The sequence below is a fragment of the Salmo trutta genome, chromosome 4 (genome assembly GCF_901001165.1).
Source record: "Salmo trutta chromosome 4, fSalTru1.1, whole genome shotgun sequence".
Taxonomy (NCBI): Eukaryota; Metazoa; Chordata; class Actinopteri; order Salmoniformes; family Salmonidae; genus Salmo; species Salmo trutta.
Window position 1 is genome coordinate 68,797,205 of NC_042960.1, and position 23,162 is coordinate 68,820,366.

Genomic DNA, 23,162 nt, shown 5'->3' on the forward strand with positions numbered 1-23,162 from the left:
AAAATAACAATAAAAACAAAGGGGGAGAAACCCACTAAAGTCATTACCATATTGTCATGTTGTAATGACAGGGAGAAACAATCTAACCTCTACAACACTACTTTAGATCTGGTCAAAAGAAGCCTAGTGCACTACGCAGGGAATAGGGAGCTATTTGGAACAGACACACTAACTCCTGTATGAAAATCTTTCTCTCCCTCATCTGTCTGATATATCTGCCCATTTCCTCTCCCCTCCTCCCTTTTCATTCTATTCTATCAGCCACACCACTAGCTCACCTCCACACAATCCATTTACAAGTTAAAGACACACCTTGGAATAAATAACAAAGGAAAACTATTACTACATGAAGTTTAGTGTTGTATTTTTTATTTCCCATCACCATAAATCATATTTAATCACTGAACAGTAGCAGACCTAACTTCATCTGTTCCTGACTCTGGATAGTGGATTAAAAAGACCATCAATCTCCAATGATATTAAAGTACTATTCTGAACATTACTGATATACTGAGTGGCAAGTCAAGATATCTGCTGGTTTTATTGTTTGGTCAATAGCACCACCTGCTGGACAGGTTTAATGTTGCTGGACTGAGCAGTATGGGAGGATGAAAGATGACACATTTAGGGCCGGTTGCCTGGACATCTACATTGAACATGCTTTTTAGTCCAGTACTAGGATTAATCTGTGTCTGGGAAACCAGACCATATACTTTAGTAGAAAGTAAGTGATTCCAGCTTGTAGTGGGCTGACTAGTCCTGAATTGTCCTTTTGTTCCTGGACCATTTTCCATGCAGCTCCAGGTGACAGAGAACACATCAATTAGGGCCGAGCCTACAAGCTGATCAATGATACTGAGGAGAATTACATAGAGACAGAGAACCAACTGAGGAACCATATCAATGGTTCTGAATGACAACCAATATACATCAACACCATACATCATGATTCATGGAAATGTACAAGATTAAAACATTGCACTATAATAAATATGAATACATTGAATTTTAATTCATAACATCTGAAGATCAAATCAGTTAAATCATTGTAGATAAAACAGAGTAGAATGAATCATCACATCTGGGGACCATCACCACCAGCATGACTAGTATCTATGTGGACCCTACTACAGTTTAACCAGCTCAGCTATAGACTACACCAGCATGACTAGTATCTATGTGGACCCTACTACAGTTTAACCAGCTCAGCTATAGACTACACCAGCATGACTAGTATCTATGTGGACCCTACTACAGTTTAACCAGCTCAGCTATAGACTACACCAGCATGACTAGTATCTATGTGGACCCTACTACAGTTTAACCAGCTCAGCTATAGACTACACCAGCATGACTAGTATCTATGTGGACCCTACTACAGTTTAACCAGCTCAGCTATAGACTACACCAGCATGACTAGTATCTATGTGGACCCTACTACAGTTTAACCAGCTCAGCTATAGACTACACCAGCATGACTAGTATCTATGTGGACCCTACTACAATTTAACCAGCTCAGCTATAGACTACACCAGCATGACTAGTATCTATGTGGACCCTACTACAGTTTAACCAGCTCAGCTATAGACTACACCAGCATGACTAGTATCTATGTGGACCCTACTACAGTTTAACCAGCTCAGCTATAGACTACACCAGCATGACTAGTGTCTATGTGGGCCCTACTACAGTTTAACCAGCTCAGCTATAGACTACACCAGCATGACTAGTATCTATGTGGACCCTACTACAGTTTAACCAGCTCAGCTATAGACTACACCAGCATGACTAGTATCTATGTGGGCCCTACTACAGTTTAACCAGCTCAGCTATAGACTACCCCAGCATGACTAGTATCTATGTGGACCCTACTACAGTTTAACCAGCTCAGCTATAGACTACACCAGCATGACTAGTATCTATGTGGACCCTACTACAGTTTAACCAGCTCAGCTATAGACTACACCAGCATGACTAGTATCTATGTGGACCGTACTACAGTTTAACCAGCTCAGCTATAGACTACACCAGCATGACTAGTATCTATGTGGACCCTACTACAGTTTAACCAGCTCAGCTATAGACTACACCAGCATGACTAGTATCTATGTGGACCCTACTACAGTTTAACCCGCTCAGCTATAGACTACACCAGCATGACTAGTATCTATGTGGACCCTACTACAGTTTAACCAGCTCAGCTATAGACTACACCAGCATGACTAGTATCTATGTGGACCCTACTACAGTTTAACCAGCTCAGCTATAGACTACACCAGCATGACTAGTATCTATGTGGACCCTACTACAGTTTAACCAGCTCAGCTATAGACTACACCAGCATGACTAGTATCTATGTGGACCCTACTACAGTTTAACCAGCTCAGCTATAGACTACACCAGCATGACTAGTATCTATGTGGACCCTACTACAGTTTAACTAGCTCAGCTATAGACTACACCAGCATGACTAGTATCTATGTGGACCCTACTACAGTTTAACCAGCTCAGCTATAGACTACACCAGCATGACTAGTATCTATGTGGACCCTACTACAGTTTAACCAGCTCAGCTATAGACTACACCAGCATGACTAGTATCTATGTGGACCCTACTACAGTTTAACCAGCTCAGCTATAGACTACACCAGCATGACTAGTATCTATGTGGACCCTACTACAGTTTAACCAGCTCAGCTATAGACTACACCAGCATGACTAGTATCTATGTGGACCCTACTACAGTTTAACCAGCTCAGCTATAGACTACACCAGCATGACTAGTATCTATGTGGACCCTACTACAGTTTAACCAGCTCAGCTATAGACTACACCAGCATGACTAGTATCTATGTGGACCCTACTACAGTTTAACCAGCTCAGCTATAGACTACACCAGCATGACTAGTATCTATGTGGACCCTACTACAGTTTAACCAGCTCAGCTATAGACTACACCAGCATGACTAGTATCTATGTGGACCCTACTACAATTTAACCAGCTCAGCTATAGACTACACCAGCATGACTAGTATCTATGTGGACCCTACTACAGTTTAACCAGCTCAGCTATAGACTACACCAGCATGACTAGTATCTATGTGGACCCTACTACAGTTTAACCAGCTCAGCTATAGACTACACCAGCATGACTAGTGTCTATGTGGGCCCTACTACAGTTTAACCAGCTCAGCTATAGACTACACCAGCATGACTAGTATCTATGTGGACCCTACTACAGTTTAACCAGCTCAGCTATAGACTACACCAGCATGACTAGTATCTATGTGGGCCCTACTACAGTTTAACCAGCTCAGCTATAGACTACCCCAGCATGACTAGTATCTATGTGGACCCTACTACAGTTTAACCAGCTCAGCTATAGACTACACCAGCATGACTAGTATCTATGTGGACCCTACTACAGTTTAACCAGCTCAGCTATAGACTACACCAGCATGACTAGTATCTATGTGGACCGTACTACAGTTTAACCAGCTCAGCTATAGACTACACCAGCATGACTAGTATCTATGTGGACCCTACTACAGTTTAACCAGCTCAGCTATAGACTACACCAGCATGACTAGTATCTATGTGGACCCTACTACAGTTTAACCCGCTCAGCTATAGACTACACCAGCATGACTAGTATCTATGTGGACCCTACTACAGTTTAACCAGCTCAGCTATAGACTACACCAGCATGACTAGTATCTATGTGGACCCTACTACAGTTTAACCAGCTCAGCTATAGACTACACCAGCATGACTAGTATCTATGTGGACCCTACTACAGTTTAACCAGCTCAGCTATAGACTACACCAGCATGACTAGTATCTATGTGGACCCTACTACAGTTTAACCAGCTCAGCTATAGACTACACCAGCATGACTAGTATCTATGTGGACCCTACTACAGTTTAACTAGCTCAGCTATAGACTACACCAGCATGACTAGTATCTATGTGGACCCTACTACAGTTTAACCAGCTCAGCTATAGACTACACCAGCATGACTAGTATCTATGTGGACCCTACTACAGTTTAACCAGCTCAGCTATAGACTACACCAGCATGACTAGTATCTATGTGGACCCTACTACAGTTTAACCAGCTAAGCTATAGACTTCACCAGCATGACTAGTATCTATGTGGACCCTACTACAGTTTAACCAGCTCAGCTATAGACTACACCAGCATGACTAGTATCTATGTGGACCCTACTACAGTTTAACCAGCTCAGCTATAGACTACACCAGCATGACTAGTATCTATGTGGACCCTACTACAGTTTAACCAGCTCAGCTATAGACTACACCAGCATGACTAGTATCTATGTGGACCCTACTACAGTTTAACCAGCTCAGCTATAGACTACACCAGCATGACTAGTATCTATGTGGACCCTACTACAGTTTAACCAGCTCAGCTATAGACTACACCAGCATGACTAGTATCTATGTGGACCCTACTACAGTTTAACCAGCTAAGCTATAGACTTCACCAGCATGACTAGTATCTATGTGGACCCTACTACAGTTTAACCAGCTCAGCTATAGACTACACCAGCATGACTAGTATCTATGTGGACCCTACTACAGTTTAACCAGCTCAGCTATAGACTACACCAGCATGACTAGTATCTATGTGGACCCTACTACAGTTTAACCAGCTCAGCTATAGACTACACCAGCATGACTAGTATCTATGTGGACCCTACCACAGTTTAACCAGCTCAGCTATAGACTACACCAGCATGACTAGTATATATGTGGACCCTACTACAGTTTAACCAGCTCAGCAGTACCAGAGAGATAAAACCCAGGATAGAGGGGCTGAGTGAATGTGGTCTGGACTCTGTGGAGGAGGGTCATTGTGTCAGAGACACTGTAGAAGGACAGAGTACCTGCCTTGTGATCCAGGTACACTCCTACTCTGGAGGACTGAGGGCCTGATACTTTAGTCTCAACATCATTGTGTATGAAACAATAACCACCTCTAGAGCACTTTAAGCTCCAGGACTTGTTATTGTATCCAAATATATTACCTCTCTCTGTTCTGCTGATGTCTTTATATGAGACTGCAGTAACAACACCACCACTCCACTCCACCTCCCAGTAACAGCGTCCAGACAGACCCTCTCTACACAGAACCTGCAACGTGTTGGTAAATCTGTCTGGATGGTCAGGATATGGTTGGACTTGGCGTGTAGTGGTCACCTTTCTGTTGCCTTCAGACAGAGAGAGGTATGTGCCTGCTGTGTTTGGGTCCAGTGTGAGTTGACAGGAATCTGGGAGAAGAGCAGAGCAGAGACCAATGAGGGGAGTCAGAACAATAAGTTAAGTCAGATACTGTATCTACCCTGTCTTTGATTAGAGCACAGCAGAGATCAAATCAGAGAAATATGAGGAGTCAGATAGATACCCAGTCTTTGATTAGATCTACTATTGCTATATATTTCTAGAGGGATTGTTAGGAGTGTCAGTAAAAAGAGACTGTTAGTTACTTCATAATAAAGAGACTCACATTGTAACAACTGTTCTCTGGTCTTGGGCTCTTGAGGCAGTACAACATCCACTATATTCACTACAGACACACAAACACATTGACAGAGAGAGGGAATGTTATCATCATACCATATTCCACATTGATATGACTAGTAGGGAACTTTCAATGGTCTAAAGTTGATGTTCTTATTGTTTTCAACACACCTGTAGTGGAGATCTTGGTCCATTCTCCTTTAAGGAAGTCTTCTAGTTTCTCTCTCAGTTCAGACACAGTCTTACTCACATCTCCAAAGTACTGAAGAGGACGGACAACGGTGCTGGGTAAGTCTGATGATACACTGATACTGGAGACAGACTGATAGCTCTGGAGAGAGAGAGAGATAGAGAGAGGGACGGAGGGACTCAGAGAAAGGGACAGAGGGACACAGAGAGCGGGACACCGAGAGAGAGGGACAGAGAGACCCAGAGAGAGGGGGACACAGAGAGAGGGACAGAGTGACACAGAGAGAGGGACAGAGGGACACAGAGAGCGGGACACCGAGAGAGAGGGACAGAGAGACCCAGAGAGAGAGGGACACAGAGAGAGGGACAGAGGGACACAGAGGGACACAGAGAGAGACACAGAGGGACAGAGAGAGAGGGACAGGGAGAGAGAGGGACAGAGAGACCCAGAGAAAGAGGGACAGAGAGAGGGACAGAGGGACAGAGAGAGGGACACAGAGAGAGAGGGACAGAGGTACACAGAGAGAGAGGGACAGAGAGAGAGAGGGACAGTGAGAGGGACAGAGAGAGAGAGACAGAGAGAAAGAGAGAGGGACAGAGAGAGAGAGGGACAGAGAGAGAGAAAAGGACACAGAGAAAGGGGCAGGGGGACCACAGAGAAAGGGACAGGGGTACACAGAGAAAGGGACAGAGGGAGAGAGGGACAGAGAGAGAGAGAGGGACACAGAGAGAGAGAGAGAGAAGAGAGGGACAGAGAGAGAGAGGGACAGAGAGAGAGAGAGAGAGGGACAGAGAGAGAGAGAGAGACAGAGAGAGAGAGAGAGGGACAGAGAGAGAGAGAGAGAGAGAGGGACAGAGAGAGAGAGGGACAGAGAGAGAGGGACAGAGAGAGAGAGAGAGGGACACAGAGAGAGAGAGAGGGACAGAGAGAGAGAGAGAGAGAGGGACACAGAGAGAGAGAGGGACACAGAGAGAGAGAAGGACACAGAGAGAGAGAAGGACACAGAGAGAGAGAAGGAGACAGAGAGAGAGAGAGGGACACAGAGAGAGAGAGAGGGACACAGAGAGAGAGAGAGGGACACAGAGAGAGAGAGAGAGGGACACACAGAGAGAGAGAGGGCAGAGAGAGAGGGACGCACAGAGAGAGAGAGAGGGACGCACAGAGAGAGAGAGAGGGACGCACAGAGAGAGAGAGGGACGCACAGAGAGAGGGACGCACAGAGAGAGAGAGGGACGCACAGAGAGAGAGAGAGGGACGCACAGAGAGAGAGAGAGGGACACAGAGAGAGAGAGGGACACAGAGAGAGAGAGAGGGGCACAGAGAGGGACACAGAGAGAGAGAGGGACAGAGAGGGACAAAGAGGGACAGAGAGGGACAGAGAGGGACAGAGAGGGACAGAGAGGGACAGAGAGAGAGTGGGACACAGAGAGAGAGGGACACAGAGAGGGATAGAGAGTGAGGGACAGCGAGATATGGACAGCGAGAGAGGTACAGCGAGAGAGGTACAGCAAGAGAGAGAGAGGGACAGCGAGAGAGGGACAGCAAGAGAGAGAGAGAAAAAGCAAGAGAGAGAGAAAGAGAGAGAGATAGAGAGAGGGACAGCGAGAGAGAGAGGGACAGCGAGAGAGAGAGGGACAGCGAGAGAGAGAGGGACAGCGAGAGAGAGAGGGACAGAGAGAGAGAGGGACAGAGAGAGAGAGGGACAGAGAGAGAGAGGGACAGAGAGAGAGAGGGACAGAGAGAGAGAGAGGGACAGAGAGAGAGAGGGACAGAGAGAGAGAGGGACAGAGAGAGAGAGAGGGACAGCGAGAGAGGGAGAGGGACAGCAAGAGAGAGAGAGAGAGGGACAGCAAGAAAGATAGAGAGAGAGAGGACAATATAATGATTGAGAGTTTCACATTAAGTTAATTTCATATCACATGCAAGAAGGCAGTTTAGTTACCTGGAGGAAATGGATGTGATCCTCTGTGTGTGAGAGCTGCTCCAGCTCAGTGCTTCTCTTCCTCAGCTCAGCTATCTCCTGCTTCAGTTGCTCCAGGACTCCTTCAGCTTGACTCACTTGAGCCTTCTCTTGGGCTCTGATCAGCTCCTTCACCTCAGAGCTCCTTCTCTCAATGGAGCGGATCAGCTCAGTAAAGATCTGATCACTGTCCTCCACTGCTGCCTGTGCAGAGCGCTGTTGAGAGAGAGAGCGAGATACAGAGAGACAGAGACAGAGAGAGAGACAGAGTGAGAGAGAGCGAGAGAGAGCGCGAGAGAGAGACACAGAGAGAGAGTGAGACACAGAGAGAGAGTGAGACACAGAGAGAGAGTGAGACACAGAGAGAGAGTGAGACACAGAGAGAGAGAGAGAGAGACAAAGAGAGACACAGAGAGAGAGAGAGACACAGAGAGAGAGAGAGACACAGAGAGAGAGACACAGAGAGAGAGAGACACACAGAGAGAGAGAGGGACAGAGAGACACACAGAGAGAGAGAGAGACACAGAGAGAGAGAGAGAGAGACACACAGAGAGAGACACACAGAGAGAGAGACACAGAGAGAGAGACACAGAGAGAGAGAGACGGAAAGAGAGAGAGAGACGGACAGAGAGAGAGACAGGGACACAGAGAGGGACAGGGACAGAGAGAGGGACAGGGACAGAGAGAGGGACAGAGACAAAGAGAGAGACTTGCCATCCTCATTAAAGTAACACCCCCCCTCCTAAAAACACATTACGTGCCACCACATCCTCCACATAATCTCATTATACAATACCCAACACCACAGTACAATACACAATCCAGCACTACATTCCAACCGTACATCCAACCCCTCCTCTCCAGTCGTACAGACAGACCCTCCTCTCCAGCCGTACAGACAGCCCCTCCTCTCCAGCCGTACAGACAGCCCCTCCTCTCCAGCCGTACAGACAGCTCCTCCTCTCCAGCCGTACAGACAGCCCCTCCTCTCCAGCCGTACAGACAGCCCCTCTTCTCCAGCCGTACAGACAGCCCCCCTGAGCCCCCATACCTCCTGAAACATCTCCACACTGTTGATCATTTTCTAAAACTCAAACTCAACCCTTAGGAGTGAACAGTACAGTACAAACAGAAATGTGCATCCTGTAGCACAAACTCCAAAACGTTTTGGGACATTAAAGTCCATGGAGAATAAGAGCACCTCCTCCCAGCTGCCCACTGCTCTGAGGCTAGGAAACTCTGTCACCACCAATAAATCCAGTATAATGGAGAATTTCAATAAGCATTGTTCTACGGCTGGCCATGCTTTCCACCTGGCTACCCCAACCCCGGTCAACAGCACTGTACCCCCCACAGCAACTCACCCAAGCCTCCCCAATTTCTCCTTCACCCAAATCCAGACAGCTGATGTTCTGAAAGAGCTGCAAAATCTGGACCCCTACAAATCAGCTGGGCTTGACAATCTGGACCCTTTCTTTCTAAACATATCACTGTCATTGCTGCAACCCCTATTATTAGCCTGTTCAACCTCTCTTTCGTATCGTCTGAGATCTCTAAAGATTGGAAAGCTGCCGCGGTCATCCCCCTCTTCAAAGGGGGACACTCTCTAGACCCAAACTGCTACAGACCTATATCTATCCTAACCTGCCTTTCTAAGGTCTTTAAAAGCCAAGTTAACAAACAGATTACCGACCATTTCCAATCCCACCGTACCTTCTCCGCTATGCAATCTAGTTTCAGAGCTGGTCATGGGTGCACCTCAGCCACGCTCAAGGTACTAAACGATATCATAACCGCCATCGATAAGAGACAGTACTGTGCAGCCGTATTCATCGACCTGGCCAAGGCTTTCGACTCTGTCAATCACCACATTCTTATTGGCAGACTCAACAGCCTTGGTTTCTCTAATGACTGCCTCGCCTGGTTTACCAACTACTTGTCAGATAGAGTTCAGTGTGTCAAATCGGGGGGCCAGTTGTCCGGACCTCTGGTAGTCTCTATGGGGGTACCACAGGGATCTAATCTCGGGCCAACTCTTTTCTCTGTATACATCAATGATGTCGCTCTTGCTGCTGGTGATTCTCTGATCCACCTCTACGCAGACGACACCATTCTGTATACCTCTGGCCCTTCTTTGGACACTGTGTTAGCTACCCTCCAGACGAGCTTCAATGCCATACAACTCTCCTTCCGTAGCCTCCAACTGCTCTTAAACGCAAGTAAAACTAAATGCATGCTGTTCAATCGATCGCTGCCCACACCTGCCTGCCCGTCCAGCATCACCACTCTGGACGGTTCTGACTTAGAATATGTGGACATCTACAAATACCTGGGTGTCTGGTTAGACTGTAAACTCTCATTCCAGACTCACATTAACTTCTTGCCGTTCCCCTAGGATAGGGGGCGCCACAGCGCATTTTGGAAAAAAATCGTTCCCATTTTCAACGGCCTACTAATCAAAGTCAGAAGCTAAGACATGCATATACTTATTTTATATGGATAGAAAACACCCTAAATTTTCTAAAACTGTTTGAATGGTGTCTGTGAGTATAGCAGAACTCGTATGGCAGTCAAAACCCCGAGACCGATTGAACCAGGAAGTGGAAATCTGAATTGTGGACTCGACTTCACAGCCTTCCCTATAAATCACAACGTAAAAAAATGAAAATTGAGCACTTTCCAGTGCTTCCACTAGATGTCCCCAGTCTTTACAAAGTGTTTTGAGGGTTCTACGGTAGAAACTCAGTGAAAGAGACGATGTGGCAATTGGTCACAGTCGGAGGGCCATGAGCATTGTGACGTTGGCGGCCGTGTCTGCCCCCACCTTTGGAAGTTTTTTGAAACACAATGAAATCGTCCCACTTGAATCTGATTGGCTTTCTTGTTGAAACAGGCCCTGACGATGTCTTGATACAACGTTTGACATGTTTGAACGACCCTAATTTACCGTAAACAGTCATTTTGCGTTAGACAGCTGCCGCCCACGGATCGACTTTTGATTACAGCCTTAGGACGCGCTAACAAGCGGAAGCTAATGGAACATAAAGCATGGACTTTTTCGACCGAAAATACATTTGTCATGGACCTGGGACATCGGGAAGGGATTTCTGATGAAGACAACTAAAGGTGAGGGATTATTGGCGATATTATACAATATCAGATGTTATGTGTTCAAATGTTCAAAGATGGCGCCGAGTTAGGTTTTCGAGCTCAATTTCTGGGTATCGCATCCCATTTGATCTCAAAGTGTGATTACCCTGTAAAGTTAATTTAAAATCTGTTTTGACTGGTGTTTTCAAGAGATATTCATCTATAAATCTTAGATTGACAATATATATTAAAAAAATCGTTTTCGAATAGTAATTTATAAAATTGTAGCAGTGTTTACCGGGACGCATTATATGGGAAAATAGTTAGTCAACCTCAGGTGCCGATGTAAAATGCTGTTTTTATATAGAAATATGACCTTTATTGAACAAAAGATTGCATGCTGTGTGTAACATGATGTCCTAGGTGTGTCATCTGATGAAGTTTGTAAAAGGTTAGTGCTGCATTTAGCTGTTTTTTGCCTATATGTGATGCGTGTGCTTGGTTGGAAAATTCATATGATGCGATTTTTACAAAGTACTCCTCTAACATAATCTAATATTGTGCTTTTCCTGTAAAACCTTTTTGAAATCGGACAACGAGGGTCGATTCAAGAGAGGTGTATCTATAAAACGATATGAGACAGCCCTATATTTGAAAAAAAAAAAATATTGAATTTCGTTATGCTAATGTCGCTAGGAGTTTTCGCTGGAAAATGATCCCGCTAACGGGATGAGACATTCAAGAGGTTAAGCATCTCCAATCCAAAATTAAATCTGGAATCGGCTTCCTTTTTCACAACAAAACATCTTTCATTCATGCTGCCAAACATACCCTCGTAATACTGACTATCCTACCGATCCTCGACTTCGGCAATATAATTTACAAAATAGCCTTCAACACTCTAATCAGCAAACTGGATGCAGTCTATCACAGTGCCATCCGTTTTGTCACCAAAGCCCCATATACTACCCACCACTGCGACCTTTATGGTCTCGTTGGCTGGCCCTCTCTGCGTATTCGTCGCCAAACCCACTGGCTCCAGGTCATCTATAAGTCTCTGCTAGGTAAAGCCCCGCCTTAACTCAGCTCACTGGTCACCATAGCAGCACCCACTCGTAGCACGTGCTCCAGCAGGTAGATTTCACTGGTCACCCCCAAAGCCAATTCCTCCTTCGGCAGCCTTTCCTTCCAGTTCTCTGCTGCCAATGACTGGAACGAACTACAAAAATCTCTGAAGCTGGAGACTCATATCTCCCTCACTAGCTTTAAACACCAGCTGTCAGAGCAGCTCACAGATCACTGCACCTGTACATAGCTCATCTGTAAACATCCCATCCAACTACCTCATCGCTATGATGTTATTTATTTATTTTTGCTCCTTTGCACCCCAGTATCTCTACATGCACATTCATCTTTTGCACATCGATCACTCCAGTGTTTAATTGCTAAATTGTAATTATTTCGCCACCACGGCCTATTTATTAACTTACCTCCTTTACCTTACCTCATTTGCACAACTGTATATAGACCTTTCTATTGTGTTATTGCTACTGTATTATTGACTGTACGTTTGTTTATTCCATGTGTAACTCTGTGTTGTTGTTTGTGTCGCACTGCTTTGCTTTATCTTGGCCAGGTCACAGTTGTAAATGAGAACTTGTTCTCAACTGGCCTACCTGGTTAAATAAAGGTGAAATAAAATAAACAGTAATGGCATTACCCCGGCAACACAGAAAAAACATGATGAACAGTCTGTCATTGTAGAAAACGGACACCCCTCCCCAACTCCCAGGTCAACCCGAGCCAATCAGCTATTGGTGTCCAGGGCTCCACATAATACCGTCCACTGTATGACCCCTGACCTTTCCAGCACTGGGAGCTTATAGAGCACCCTCCACCTATACCCTGCCATGCTCTCAGCCCCCACAACCCCCTGCCACTGATGCCCCTTCACTCCTGCTAAGCCCACCTCTGTACGGTACAGTAGCCTCTGTGCTGCTTTGAGTCAGAACGCTGCCACCCTGCTCTCCAGGTCCACCAAACCCAGTGATCAGTGGCTCCTCCCATACCCACAGCCCAGGCACCACACCCCCCTCTTGTGTGGGTCTCAGCAGCTGCCAGGCCCTCAGTACTGCAGCATCGAAATCAGAGACCCCTGCTGTATTGAGTCTCTCCGGCCGCATGATCAAGTTCTGCTGATCCAGCCACAAACCCAATTCCATTTTCCATAAATGGCACCAAAAAATGTCTACCTTTTTATTTTACCACTAAAACCTGTTCTTAGGACCAAGCCATAAAAAAATATATTATAATAATAATAATGATAACTAGTTTACGTTTTAACTACCAGCAATTGGTAACAGCATTGTACGCTGCCCAAACTTACATCATTACAAATAATAGGTTATCCTGATTAAAATGGTGTAGAACTTCAAACCATTAAATAAATACATCTATTACAGATAATTGGAGAAATAGACATGTCCCTATTTCCCCAAAACAATGGCAGTCTGAAAGTTATAACAGCAGTCTTTTATTTAACCAGCTTACCATTTATCTACGACCATTTGACTTTGTGTTTAACATTTAGTGGTTTGTAATCTAGTGGTTAAGAACGTTGGGCAGTAACTGAAAGGTGGCTGGTTCGAATCCCCGAGCAGACTAGGTGAAAAATCTGTAAATCGCCTTTTTTAGGCAGATTTGGGCTCTTAATACTCGTGGCTCTGGATAAGAGTGTCTGCTAAATGACTCACATGTAAATGTAAACTAGACCTCTGTGAAAGGTGGCAGGTAGTCTAGTGGTTAGAGGGTTTGGCCGGGCGACAGGTAGTCTAGTGGTTAGAGCGTTTGGCCGGGCTGCAGGTAGTCTAGTGATTAGAGCGTTTGGCTGGGCAGCAGGTAGCCTAGTGGTTAGAGCGTTTGCTGGGCAGCAGGTAGTCTAGTGGTTAGAGCGTTTGGCCGGGCAGCAGGTAGTCTAGTGGTTAGAGTGTAGAGGTGGCAAGTAGCCTAGTGGTTAGAGTGTAGAGGTGGCAAGTAGCCTAGTGGTTAGAGTGTAGAGGTGGCAGGTAGCCTAGTTGTTAGAGTGTAGAGGTGGCAGGTAGTCTAGTGGTTAGAGTGTAGAGGTGGCAGGTAGTCTAGTGGTTAGAGTGTAGAGGTGGCAGGTAGTCTAGTGGTAAGAGTGTAGAGGTGGCAGGTAGGTTTGTGGCTTCCTGTTAAGGCAAGGGCTGATTTCAAGGTTTTACTGCTAACCTACAAAGCATTACATGGGCTTGCTCCTACCTATCTTTCCGATTTGGTCCTGCCGTACATACCTACACGTACGCTACGGTCACAAGACGCAGGCCTCCTAATTGTCCCTAGAATTTCTAAGCAAACGGCTGGAGGTAGGGCTTTCTCCTATAGAGCTCCATTTTTATGGAATGGTCTGCCTACCCATGTGAGAGACGCAGACTCAGTCTCAACCTTTAAGTCTTTACTGAAGACTTATCTCTTCAGTAGGTCCTATGATTAAGTATAGTCTGGCCCAGGAGTGTGAAGGTGAACGGAAAGGCTGGAGCAACGAACCGCCCTTGCTGTCTCTGCCTTGTCGGTTCCCCTCTTCCCACTGGGATTCTCTGCCTCTAACCCTTTTACAGGGGCTGAGTCACTGACTTACTGGTGTTCTTCCATGCCGTCCATGGGAGGGGTGCGTCACTTGAGTAGGTTGAGCCACTGACGTGGTCTTCCTGTCTGGGTTGGCGCCCCCCCCTTGGGTTGTGCCGTGGCGGAGATCTTTGTGGGCTATACTCGGCCTTGTCTTCGGACGGTAAGTTGGTGGTTGTAGATATCCCTCTAGTGGTGTGGGGGCTGTGCTTTGGCAAAGTGGGTGGGGTTATATCCTGCCTGTTTGGCCCTGTCCGGGGGTATCATCGGATGGGGCCACAGTGTCTTCTGATCCCTCCTGTCTCAGCCTCCAGTATTTATGCTGCAGTAGCTTATGTGTCGGGGGGCTAGGGTCAGTCTGTTACATCTGGAGTATTCTCTTGTCTTATCCGGTGTCCTGTGTGAATGTAAATATGCTCTCTCTAATTCTCTCTTTCTCTCTTTCTTTCTTTCTCTCGGAGGACCTGAGCCCTAGGACCATGCCTCAGGACTACCTGGCATGATGACTCCTTGCTGTCCCCAGTCCACCTGGCCATGCTGCTGCTCCAGTTTCAACTGTTCTGCCTGCGGCTACGGAACCCTGACCTGTTCACCGGACGTGCTTGTTGCACCCTCGACAATTACTATGATTATTATTATTTGACCATGCTGGTCATTTACGAACATTTTAACATCTTGACCATGTTCTGTTATAATATCCACCCGGCACAGCCAGAAGAGGACTGGCCACCCCTCATAGCCTGGTTCCTCTCTAGGTTTCTTCCTAGGTTTTTGGCCTTTCTCAGGAGTTTTTCCTAGGGAGTTTTTCCCAGCCACCGTGCTTCTTTCACATGCATTGCTTGCTGTTTGGGGTTTTAGGCTGGGTTTCTGTACAGCACTTTGAGATTTCAGCTGATGTACGAAGGGCTATATAAATAAATTTGATTTGATTTGATTTGATTTAGAGCGATCGGCCAGTAACCAAAAGGTTGCTGGATCGAATCCCCGAGTTGACAAGGTAAAAATCTGTCATTCTGACCCTGAACAAGGCAGTTGGATACTTGTACTTGACCTAAACTAATCTGAACTGTTTTATGCTTCCATCTATTGGAATTATTTAGCAACTGCAGCAGTACTGAATAAAGTGTATATCCTTACTAAAGTAGTATTGACTCAGAATTGTAAAATGTTCTAGTATTTTTCTTATTAATTCCTGAGATCAGTCTCAAACCTGCCCCACGCCAATTGCTGGACTTTCACATAGAGGTTACTATGTCACCCAGTTCAAACCACATTTAACATATAAAACAAATGAGTCTTGTTTATCAAGTGTTCTGCCTTGCAATAATAAATATAATAAAATAACTAATAAAAAGCAAATGCTTACATAGGTTTAATTTAAAAAATAACAAATGTTATTTAGTACTAAAATGGTATTTACTAACATAATATTATTACTAAAATAGTTGTAGGCTACCCTACCCTAGAATTAGGGTTCAGGCTAAAATAGGTTATTCGTAGGGTTAGAGTTTCTGTTCAGCACTTCGTGACATCTGCTGATGTAAAAAGGGCTTCATAAATACATTTGATTGATTTTTAGGTTCAGGGTATTTAAAGAGAAAAACTGTATGGGTTTATATCTCTCTTGCTCCTCCCTGTGGTCTTCTGTGGGTACTACATACGTCATTCACCACACTTGATATACTCATAATCTGAGGTAGCAACTGTGTCAGAGCTACAAATCAATGAGCTCTACCTATCCATTTGGTTTACAACTCAGTGAACCTGCGCAGCATTCTCTCTATTTGATGCCTACGAACCAACAGATTTCAATGATTATCATATTACCCAGCAGCCATTTAGAAACAACAAATCTGTTTAAATCGGCCACATCTTGAAAAAGAGGACAGGGACATACGTTTTGTTTAGGTTTTAAACCTTTTTCTGAAATAAAATTTGTTTAAACATGTTTAACGTTTGATGTCTTTGCACCAACCATCTCTTCTACTCACTAACACTGTAGGTCACTACAATGTGTAACCAGGTGAACAGTGAGCTTCCTCACCAAGTAGCTGTAACCTAGTTAATAATAAGTTACCTGAGGTAAACCTACAAGGTTAACGTGGTCTGGAAGAGAATTACTTCAAACCCACAGCAAACAGCTGGGACATATGCTAATATTATATATATATTATATCACTTGGCTCCTTGGCGGATAGTTTCATCAGAAAATATTTGTAAAAAATGTCCACACTATGTGTGCTAACAAACCCTGTGTACCACCCCTCCCCTGTTTAACCTTGAATTTAGTTCAGAAAACCACTTGGAAATTGACCAAAACGAACCAACTCTTTACGGATCTGTTCGTCCGTAATAAACGGAGACAGATTAGACACCGCTACTCTTGTTGAAATCAGCACCAACACCCCCCTCACATAAATCATACTGGTAACTAGCCGGGCAACAAGACTCACCTTTTACATTACCACAACCACAGCCTTGTTCATTCTGGATACAGAGTGTATATGTTCCTCTCCCACCTGTTCACCGACCATGATCAATAATTCCTCCACACCATTCTCCAGAACACACCTGAAGAGACAGTGTTTCTTCTCCACTCAGTTGAGGACATCACACCTCCCTAACAAACTACCCTACTCCCCCCTCAACTCTAACCGATAAACAGTGGAAACTAACAAATAAACCCGTTACAACTACAAAATACATTTGGAAAATACACAAAAAGAATAGTAGCCCTCCTCAGGAACCACAAAACCCTCAAATAACACCTTCTTCTTCTATGATATAATGGTGGTCCTCAAACCAACGTTAAAGGTGCATGGCGCCACCTACTGTGCTGGAGTGTGTTCAATCACGGTTTACACCATTTCTAAATCCTCCTACCTAACTCAGTACTTCTGAGAAAGTAAAAAAGAGTCCTACTAACTTCTAATAGACCCTCCCCCATCCCCCAAATCCCTTCCAAACCCTCCCAATCCCATCCAACCTCAATGACCCTACACTTCAATCTTTCCCTCTCTTCAACATCCTTACAACAATCTAACAACACATGCTCCACCGTTTCATTGACAATACCCTCCAGACACAAACCATTCACATGCTGCCAACCAGATGTAAGGACCAGTTCAATGTACAATGTCCTAAGCACAATCGAGTAAACATCACCTCTTCCTTCCTAATCTGACCTTTGAACCTTGGTCCACCAACCTTTAGAGGACATATAAATGCCGTCCCTTGTGCTCAGAGTCCCATCTCTTCTGCCACACATCTATCAAAATGTCTCTGATCTTACATTTGTCCTCACCTCTACCCAGTGGAACATTAATATATATTATATCTTGTTTTAAAGCTCTTTTAGCTAACTGGTCTACAATTTCATTCCCTTCCACACCTGAATGTGCTGGGACCCAGCAGAATCTCACTACTACACCCATTCTCTCATTTCTCCATAATAACATTGATACCTACAACTGTCCAACCAAAACCACTGTCTTGTCTACTAGTATATTCCCAACAGTCATCTAGAACAGTAGCAGTGGGATGCTCAACCTCACAGCCTTGCAACCCAATAAGCTAATGACAATTTATTACGCCGTATACCCAAAGGCATCTCACCTGCCTCCACTAGTAAGACACATACAGATGTTGATTTAAATGCACCAATACATATCCTTAAAGCTATATACTGGATTCTGTCCAGCTTAAGTCTTTGCCGCTGTTCCATAAACTATCCCCCCGTAATCAATTGTCATCCTGATCAGAGCTCTATAAATATCCATCAACGATTGTCTGTCAGCACCCCATTCATAATCAGAGACCCACACAACCAACAACCACGAAAGTGATGGAATCAGAGAGAGAGACATCGTTACAACACTGTACATAGCCATAATATAACGTTTCTTCTTCTTTGGAGTTTAACGGCGGTTGGCATCCAATAGGTTGTATTACCGCCCCCAACTGGACAATAATATAAATATATTTTACTTTGTCATACAAAATGGGAAAAGGAACATTTCATATTTTTTCAAATAATAAAACACCCTTCCAACTAACCCTACACTCATTAAAAACCCACTACCCCATTCCACTACTTTGACCCTATCTGCTCCTGCACCATGCCAACTAACCCTACAGTCATTAAAAACCCACTACCCCATTCCACTACTTTGACCGTATCTGCTCCTGCACCATGCCAACGACCTGGGAGGATGGGACACCACCACTCAACACACCCTGTAACAGCAGTCTGATAGGGGTCCAGACATAGTAGGATTGGAGAAGGTCCCCTCTATTTCTCTCTCTCTCTCTGATTGGAGGAGACAGGTAAAATGGTGTGTCTCCTCTGGTCAACAATACTCACCTTGAAAGACTCCACAGCCTGTTGGAGCTCCTTCAGCTCCTTCTCTCTCTCCTGGAATCTCTGCTGGACCTTCTGCTGACTCATCCCCAGCTGCCTCTGTGGAGAATCACTCTTCAATGAGCTATCAAGCTTTATTAGTCCAGTAGATCAACAGTATTGTAATGTGACATAGGGCCCATAGAGAGGAAGGTCTACAATCCTGAGGAAGTCCCGTAACAATATTATATTATGTTGCTATGTGAATGATTATAGTTTTTATGGTAGGCCTACATGATACATTTGGAGAATCTGGGTTATCATATCTATATAATCAAGGTTTGTGTCCATATTTGTTCCGCTGAGGATCCATTTCATTTGATTGATCTCATATTCAAACAGCCTTAGTTCCTACTGTATCTTTAATTCTTTGTATATCAGACAGTCACCAACAAGTTGTTCTGGCCTTACCTGTTTCTCAGTCCTCTCTGCTGCAGCTGACACTGTATCATGGCCTTTATGTTCATCCATTGTGCACAGATAACAGATACACTGTTGATCGGTACGACAGTAAACCTCCAGCAGTTTGTCATGATGAGAGCAGATCTTCTCCTGTAGTTGTGCGGTGGCTTTGACCAGCTTGTGCTTCTTCAAAGCAGGAAATTCATAGTGAGGTTGGAGGTGAGTCTCACAGTAAGAGGCCAGACATGCCAGACAGGACATGAGGGCTTTCTGCTTTCTGGTCCCAGTGCAGAAATCACACACCACATCTCCAGGTCCAGCATAGCACAGAGCAGGAGGAGGAGCAGCCTGGAGTCCTGTCTTCCTCAGTTTCTCCACCATCTCAGCCAACATGTTATTTTTCCTCAGAGTTGGCCTTGTAGTGAAGGTCTCTCTGCACTGAGGACAGCTATAGACCCCTTTCAGAACATCCTGATCCCAGCAGCCCTCAATACAGATTCTACAGTAATTGTGTCCACAGGCTGTAGTGACCGGCTCCTTCAGTAGATCCAGACAGACAGAACAACAGAACTGGTCCTGCTGGTCCAGCAGAACTCCCTGCTGAGCCATTTGAACGGTTGTTCACTCTCACACAGACAGACGACAATGAGACTCAGATCAGTTTCGTTTCCTCAGAAGAGAGTTTGTGGGAGGGGGAGGGACTTCCTGGTTCTGCCAGAGGGGTGGGGTTAGAAGGAGGGAGGGAGGGGTTAGAGGAATGGAGGAAGAGAGAGAGGAACTGCATGCAACAGCAAGAGGGAGACAAATAGTTTTGTTCCAAGGTTAGAGCCCTTAACATGGAACAAATGACATAATGAATCTTAAAATGTGAGTTGTTAGAATATATGAAGGGTAACAGTTTCTATGAAGTACGTATGTATCATTATTTTAATGACCATTATAATGCATTATAATACACCTATGTGTTGTAATGAATCAATAAGTCCTGAGGAGGTGTGATATATGGCTATTATACAGTACCACGGCTAAGGGCTGTTTTTAGACAAGACACAACATGGATTGAGAATTATCTAACACTTTCAACAATACAATCACATTTTATTTTATTGGTTTCATACACATATTTATCAGATGTTATCGTGGGTGTAGTGAAATGCTTGTGTTCCTAGCTCCAACAGTGCAGAAATATCTAACAATGCTTGTGTTCCTAGCTCACAGAGGGCAAATCTAAAAAGTAAATGAAAATATTAGGACAAGCAATGATATATATATACACTGTGTACTGTGATGTGATGCATAGACAATTTGGAGTACATCTGTAGTATATCTGAAGAATAATAGATGTACAGCAGTAGTTATATAGGATGAACCATGACTAGAATACAGTATATACATATGAAGTAGACAGCAGTAGTTATATAGGATGAACCAGGACTAGAATACAGTATATACATATGAAGTGGACAGCAGTAGTTATATAGGATGAACCATGACTAGAATACAGTATATACATATGAAGTGGACAGCAGTAGTTATATAGGATGAACCAGGACTAGAATACAGTATATACATATGAAGTGGACAGCAGTAGTTATATAGGATGAACCATGACTAGAATACAGTATATACATATGAAGTAGACAGCAGTAGTTATATAGGATGAACCATGACTAGAATACAGTATATACATATGAAGTGGGTAAAACAGTAAACATTATTAAAGTGACCAGTGATTCCATGACTATGTACACAGGGCAGCAGCCTCTAAGGTGCAGGGTAGAGTAACCTGGTGGTAGCTGTCTAGTGACAGTGACTAAAGTTCAGGACAGGGTAGAGTAACCTGGTGGTAGCTGTCTAGTGACAGTGACTAAAGTTCAGGACAGGGTAGAGTAACCTGGTGGTAGCTGTCTAGTGACAGTGACTAAAGTTCAGGACAGGGTAGAGTAACCTGGTGGTAGCTGTCTAGTGACAGTGACTAAAGTTCAGGACAAGGTAGAGTAAGCTGGTGGTAGCTGTCTAGTGAACGTGACTAAAGTTCAGGACAGGGTAGAGTAACCTGGTGGTAGCTGTCTAGTGACAGTGACTAAAGTTCAGGACAGGGTAGAGTAACCTGGTGGTAGCTGTCTAGTGACAGTGGCTAAAGTTCAGGACAGGGTAGTGTCATGACGCTCTTTGAGTACAGGGAGGACAGTTGACCCCCTCCCCCTTGCACCATCCCCCAACCTACCTCCCCCCACCCAGGCCCTGTGTGAAGGGGTTGTAAAATTCTAGAGGAGAATCTCTTGCCACATGGTTCATAGAGAGACACAGGAAATTCTTCCAACTCACAGTATTGGGGAACCGAATGACATGTATGTTCTGGAGAAGGTATGGAAGATTGGTGAAGAATCCAGCTACGAACTGGTCCGCTTGGTACAATTTTGTGATACTCAGAAGAGACAATGTAGCCATATTACCATAAAACTGTTTATATAATAGCCTCAGCTGTGAGACTTGCATCCAAATGGTTGTATAGAATGTATTAATAAGGATAAAGCTATTTGTGATACATTGAGATGCTGTGTACTGATGTTAATGTGATAGAATGTATTTATGTTCAAAGATTAAATCAGTCATCGGCATGCCCCCCAGGGACACAGACAGGACCAGGCGTCATTTGACAAGCCTTGTCTAGGGTCACCTATAAAACCCCCACCCTGATTTACTTTCTTCAGACCAGGCCTCCACTCCATTGCGAGTTGGCCAATAGGTTTTACCATCCAATTCCTCTACTGAAAGTGAACTACACCACGTGGTTAACTTTTAGACTATCGATACCGACAGAATAAGAACAAGTCTTTGATATTAATTATTAGTCTGCAGCTAAGTAAATTATATCATTGAACGCGAAGACCAACGAAACATCCATTCTATGACGACATTAATGAATGTCGCTTTGAAAGATCCATTCTAACCGAGAGAGAGAGAGAGAGAGAGAACGTGGACAAAACTCTCCAACAGAACGACGCTCCAACAAGGATCCCGACGACACACTGAGCGTAAATATATATTGATTGCAATTGTTCCCGAATGAGTGAGCGTTCATGTTGTCGTGTCTTTGGGTACCATTAAACTGAAGACATGTTTATCAATTAACTCCCTGTAATTATTATCACGCGATTAAACTGATTAATCGTTTAATTGTAATTAACTAGGAGATCGGGGCACCAAGGAAAATATTCTGATTACAAAGTTATAATTTTCCTAATATAACTTTCCTATATTATAACATTATATATTCTATTATAGTATAGGCCGATTATCTTCTGGTTTAAATGGTGTATTTTACCTCGCGTCCAGTCTCATTCCAAACGTCGTAAATTGTTGTATCTGCACGAACCCTGGCTAACAAGTTGAATCAGCAATACAAAATTGGGTTTAATTATTTATTTACTAAATACCTAAACCAATCACACAGAATTACAAATACACTGAATACAATGATGTCATACAGAAAACATCCCTGGTGGACGGAACCTGTATGATAGCTGGTTACACAAAGGAAAGGGGGTTGGGCTTGAATGAAAGAGCGGGAAGACTTAGGAACAACGAAACAGCAGCTATGCTATCGTAAATACATTATCTTATGCATTCTAAATTACCGCCCATTTGGAAAAGGAAAATGCAATAAATATTTACTCTGAGCTGCGCTTCGGTAGATTGGTCGTAGATGTTGGCCGGGTTGGCCAACAGATCTTCCTGTCCTCGGAAGAATGTCTCTGGTGGTAAATTGGATATGTGGTGGTATCTTCATCTGTTTGTTAGCCTGGATCCGTCGTCCGTCCTTTCCTAGCCCACGTCTACAGCGGCCGCTGCTAACTCAACGGCTAGGAAGTATCACTTCTGTAGTGAATACGCTCAAAGTTCATACCATTCGCCACCAAAGCTCACGCCGA

At 44.4% G+C, this 23,162-nt stretch overlaps 1 protein-coding gene across 1 annotated transcript; it reads right to left on the reverse strand.

Moving 5' to 3' along the window:
• Nucleotides 1–4,785: 4,785 nt before the first annotated feature.
• Nucleotides 4,786–19,866, reverse strand: LOC115191434 (tripartite motif-containing protein 16-like). Its single transcript, XM_029749284.1, has 6 exons — nucleotides 19,237–19,866; nucleotides 18,790–18,885; nucleotides 7,677–7,910; nucleotides 5,716–5,875; nucleotides 5,531–5,590; nucleotides 4,786–5,294 (listed from the first exon to the last, which is right to left on the reverse strand). The coding sequence occupies exons 1-6, from the start codon at nucleotides 19,834–19,836 to the stop codon at nucleotides 4,786–4,788; spliced, it is 1,659 nt and encodes a 552-aa protein (XP_029605144.1). The 5' UTR covers nucleotides 19,837–19,866.
• Nucleotides 19,867–23,162: the final 3,296 nt, after the last annotated feature.

Excerpts from the sequence above, each read along its gene's own strand:
- LOC115191434 (XM_029749284.1), bottom strand. The coding sequence starts at position 19,836 with ATGGCTCAGCAGGGAGTTCTGCTGGACCAGCAGGACCAGTTCTGTTGT. Across the intron at positions 5,591-5,715 it reads GACCAAGATCTCCACTACAG|TGAATATAGTGGATGTTGTA; the intron begins GTGTGTTGAAAA and ends GTGTGTCTGTAG. Across the intron at positions 5,295-5,530 it reads CAGAGAACAGTTGTTACAAT|ATTCCTGTCAACTCACACTG; the intron begins GTGAGTCTCTTT and ends CTCTTCTCCCAG.